Source organism: Pteropus vampyrus, unplaced genomic scaffold (assembly GCF_000151845.1).
Source record: "Pteropus vampyrus isolate Shadow unplaced genomic scaffold, Pvam_2.0 Scaffold1, whole genome shotgun sequence".
Lineage (NCBI taxonomy): Eukaryota > Metazoa > Chordata > Mammalia > Chiroptera > Pteropodidae > Pteropus > Pteropus vampyrus.
This window is the reverse complement of record NW_011888782.1, coordinates 22245154-22250168: the sequence shown is the minus strand read 5'-3', so window position 1 is coordinate 22250168 and position 5015 is coordinate 22245154. Positions and strand designations below refer to the sequence as shown.

At 43.8% G+C, this 5015-nt stretch overlaps 1 protein-coding gene across 1 annotated transcript in view; it reads right to left on the bottom strand.

The window, feature by feature from the left end:
* ITGB5 (integrin subunit beta 5) overlaps positions 1–5015 on the bottom strand; it is a 115526-nt gene that overhangs the window by 53570 nt on the left and 56941 nt on the right. Inside the window, exons 6-7 of the mRNA XM_011368299.2 lie at positions 2499–2660; positions 1030–1125 (exon numbers count right to left, since the gene is read on the bottom strand). Coding sequence (XP_011366601.1) covers positions 1030–1125; positions 2499–2660 — 258 coding nt within the window. The remainder of the gene's footprint in view (positions 1–1029; positions 1126–2498; positions 2661–5015) is intronic.

Sequence of the window (5015 nt, the reverse complement as noted above, 5' to 3'; positions counted from 1 at the left end):
CTGAAGCATCTGGAAACACACTCAGAACAGTCTGTGCAACTGATTCCTCTGAAAATGTTATCTGTACATGGATAAGTTTTATCCTGCTATCTTCCACGAAACAAAAAAGAAAAACAATCCTCTTCCTTTCTTTTCATCTTCTAAAATTGATTCAGACTAACAAAAGATAAAGAGCTCAAGAAGATATAAGTGGCATTTTATCAGTGATAATCTCAGGCAGGAGCAATAGAAAAACGTAATTAGTCAAAGGTTCTTTGTGAACATTTAAGAGCGGAAAGGAGAGGGGGCCAGAGATGGCTGTTGTGGAGGTCGGGATGCAGTTCTCATAACCTCTCAATTCCAAGGACGTCAGAGGTGAGCTGGGGTTTACGTTGAGCTTCCATGCACACTCCTTGAGCAACGTGGAGGAGAGCCCTAGTTCAGAATGTGACTTGCCTGTGATTGTGGGAAAGACTATGTTCACGAAGAGAGTTTATAATGGTGGTCCACAGGATGACCCAGAAATAGTCTTTTGGACAGAATGGATTCATACACAGATTGCTCTGTTCATTCAAGACATTCATTTATATCTTTGGGAATTTCTGTCCAAGGCTAACCCATCATTCTCCCGTACTCCAAGAGTAAGGCATAAAAGCTCTGGAATACTGGAATTAGTGACACAGCCTATTTTGATGCCTTGGTTTTCTTTCCACACATTTTCATTTTATATTATCCTTCTCTATTAGAGTGTGCCCCTGTGCGTTTCCATTTCCTCATCTGAAAAGTAGAAGGAATTCATATTATTCAATTCAAAGTTTTCTCAGGACAAAATTAGATACTATATGTTAAATTCCTGGTAAAGGTAAGCACTGCGAGGTGAGCGCTTAAGAGCTTTTTTAATACTAGTATTTTCCACTAGATCAAGACAGGGCAATATTCCACCTTTCCTTTGTGTCCCTCCCCACATTCTACTCTCTCATTCACCTTAAGGTCAGCATGAGCCCCCAAATCAGGCCGCCAGCCTCCCTCCCTCCCTCCCTCCAGGCATACCTTGTAGAGCGTATAATGGTTTTTCGTCACTGCAAAGATGAGGTTGATATTGTTCTCTGCCAACTTCTCTCCAAGCAAGGCAAGGGATGGGTAGTCCTAAGGCCAAGGCAAAAGTCAGGTTGTAACACTGCTAATAGACTGAGATACTACCCACCAGGCTCCAATATATATTCAGGCAGCCCCTTAAAGCCCCTTAATAACCAAGGCACCCCCGCTCCCAGCAGCTCCTAACTGAGGAAATGTGTAGAGAAGATGCTGCAGAAAAGGACCCTCTGGCACCTACCAAACTAGATGCACTCCTTCTACCCCTCCCAACCCAGAATGGAGACATGATGAGTGCTGGTTTTCCATACTGGACTGTGTCTCCATCCTTTCAGCAGAAATGGGGCAAAGCAGGGAGGCCCCCAAAACAACAGCCACTACATCCTACTATGTATCATCAGTACCTGTTTCCTTTCCTCTCTTCCCCAAGACCTTTCCTCCGTGCTCTATTTTCCTTTTCCTATGACTAACGGTTGGGCCTGCCAATGTCCCCCACAGATCCTACTCAGCTCTGCTCAGGGCTCAGGATGGCCGAAGAGGCTGCTGGCCTCTAGACTGAAAGTTGGACCATGGACGGGGAGGAGCCACAAGCAGGAAGGGAAGGAGGAGGCTGAAGGATTTTATGGGCTAATGATGGGTACAGGTGTTCATATCAGTTCTATAGTTATCAGGTTTTATAGCTATGATTACTTTTTCCAGACCCCATTATTATTAGATGATATGGAAGGCTTGGACACTGGCTACTTCTTAAAACTGGAGAAAATGAGCTTGTCCAGCGAAGAAAATTAGTAAGATTTCCTCTCTAGACAGGCACCAGAATGGATTTGGGAAGGAAGAGGCACAGATTTTTTTTTTAATTGCATAATAAGTGTAATAAGATCTTGGTAATTATTGGGTCTGGGTAATAGGAATATAGGAGTTCATTTCACCGGTCTATTTATTATTACATATTTTTGAATTCTTGCATAGATTCCTTTAACTTACATGACCATGGTTACAGACTCTTAGGAGTGGAAGGTCCTTGGGGCTTCCTACTCCACGCAGGATGCCGTCTGCCTTGCTGAACTCAGTGCCTCAGAGAGCCCATTTCCAGAAGCCGGGAATTTTTGTCTCAACTTGTCTTGTCCTATAATTCCCATCCCAGTTTTGATCTCTGCAGGAGCACAGTCCTTGCCCCCCCTGTAAGATCATCTCTCCTCTTTGAGATTTATCCTCTTCCCTCAGTGAAACACTCTCATTCAGGTGCACAATGGCAGAAAGGTGAACCAGCTACAGAAATCCCTGAGAAGTGTTTTTAAGTTAATGAAGATTTCTGGAAGCCCAGCTGGAGAAGATGGAAGAACGAAATCCAATCTCAAGAATGGAAAAGGTGAGCCCTCAGACCACGGGCAGAGTCACAGGGTGGCACTGGGACCCCCAGCCCTCACCATTTGATTTGACGCAGTGTACTCGTTGGCCTCGTTCAGGTGGCACTGGCCGTCATGTGGCTGCACCAGGCCCCCCAGTTTTCCATCTAGTGCGATGTGGGGCACGTCGTCTGTTGTGAAGACTAGCAAGTGCAGTGCGTCCTTTCGCCAGCCGATCTTCTCCTGAGGGATGGAAGTTTGATGGGTGCAAAGCCTTTCTGGACCCTGCCCAAGCCAACCCCAGAGCATCAGACAAGGCACTGGCTGACCTCCAGTGGTCATGGTCTGAATCGGAGGTGTGTACCTCATAAAACCACTGGAAAGGGATTCCACGGAGCTAGGAAGAGACACAGCCTGAACTGGGGAACCCTAAATGCCCAGAGACAAATTTCCCAGGCATGGTTCACATAGGCCCAGGTACCTGGAGCTCTCCCTCCAGCCCATCACACTCTTCCCTTCCTCTTTCAGTTACCTGAGGGCTGCTTCTCCTTCTAGCCTCGCCTATTATTTCTTCCCCGCCTATTATCCCGCCCCCACCTCTCACGACACATTCGAGCTGGCTGGCTGGCTTGTCTAAGATGATGGGTAAGTGTACATTCTAGTCCTGCAATTAGATTGAACCATTCAGAATGTTGTGCTCAAATGACCAATAGACAGATCTGTCTTTTGAGGATTTGGTGAAATCTGCCATCCATGCTGGTAGGTATAAACCACTCTAGTCATTAATTGAGCCACTTTGGTGTTTAAAGTCAATCAGATTGCCTCTTTTCTATCTTCAACGCTTCACTAAATGTAATGTATCCTCTCTTTAGTTTGAGACACAGCTGTATAGTCTGTACTGCAAGAGAAGGACTCTATTTTTCACACTTAGCCACTGTGGTCTCAACTCTACACGGTTGTTAAGAGCATCTGGACCCCCTGCACCAAAAACTGAGGTCAAGTAGCCATCTTACTAACCGTGAAAGGGCATCCCCAAACACACTGGTAGCAAGGTGAATATATGCGGGGTTTAAACACTGCTGAGAGTTATCGACACGTACATATCTGATACTGAAATAGGAGATTGGATTCAGGGACTTGACACGTTAAAAGCTATCACTGTTACGGCAGATGAGAGGTTGAGGGTATCATTCTCTTTTTCTTATCACCATATTGATGGATAAAACAGCCTTCCAGAGCTATGTTTTCTTACTTGCTCCCAAAGCAGCATAGAAACAAAAAAAAAAATAAATAAATCACAGAAAGTCAAAGTGAAAAAGGTGTGAAAAGAAGTCAGCAAGGACTGAAAGCCGGGAGGCCTACTGTGAGCAAGGGACTTAACCTTTGGGGAATCAGTTTCCTTGACTCTCAACATTCATTCAACATACAACTACTGAGCTCCTACTGTGTGCCATTAAAGGCACTAGATCTACAAAAACAGCTTGCTCCAGACCTCAAAGAGCTTAGAGTCAAATGGAAACACAACTTCAATCATCATGATTAGCTAATGAAGGTAAATACAATGTCATGGGAAACCGGGAGAGAAGGAGGTAGGAAAGCCTTCTCCGGGAAGATGAAACTTAAATGGAGCTGGAAGGATGAGGAGGACTCTTCAAGGAAGATAGAAGAAGAAATGAGGGAGAAGGCAGAAGCGGGTGGGAAGTAGGGGTGTTCTAGGCACTCATGAAGGCACAATGAAGAGGCCAGGGACATTTTCAGGACCTGGAGTGAAAAACTTAGAAGGTCCCTTACAGTGATAAAATTCTAAGCATGACGCAATTTATGGTGTTAGACATCGAGACAGTGGTTCCCACAAGTGGCAGGATTGGGGTGGGGTGGGAATAATAACTGGAAGGGGGTCACAAAGAAGCTTTTGGGTTGCTGGTAATGTTCTCTTTCTTACTTCGTATCTACTTTGCGAAAATTTACAGAGATGCATTCTTATGTATAAATATCTGTATGTATATTATACTTTGATAAAGAGTTTAAAACCCTTAAATTAATAAAGCAATAATTTAAACCATGGAATGTAGAAGGAGAGAGAGTGAGATCTTTGGAAGATAGAGCATAATCAAGAGAGTATAAATCAGAAAGGTTTTTTTTGCAGGAAAAATGTGGCTTTCTTATCCAGAAGGGCACAGCAATGTGCTAAACACCCTAACAAAAAAGTAGAAGACCAACCTTTAATTCGAAAAGGTGTTTAAGAACCTTAAAGAAAATCAAGAGACTGAATAAATGGACAGAGAGATTGTTCTCATGGATAGGAAGAGTCAGTGCTGTTGAGAGTCATTTCTGTTCAGAGCGATCTATAGATTTGACACAATCCCAATCAGAAGCCCAGATCTTTTCGAGAAAGTGGCAAGCTCATTCTAAAATTTATATGAAAGACAAACAATGGCGACTGGCCAAACAATTTTGAAAAAGAACAACAAAGTGTTCTCATTATCTAAGGGAGACTCATTATCTAAGGTTGAGGTTTATTATAAAGCTACAGTAATCGAGACAGTGTGGTACTGACAAGAAGACAGACGCATAGACCAGTGGAACAGGACAGAGAGA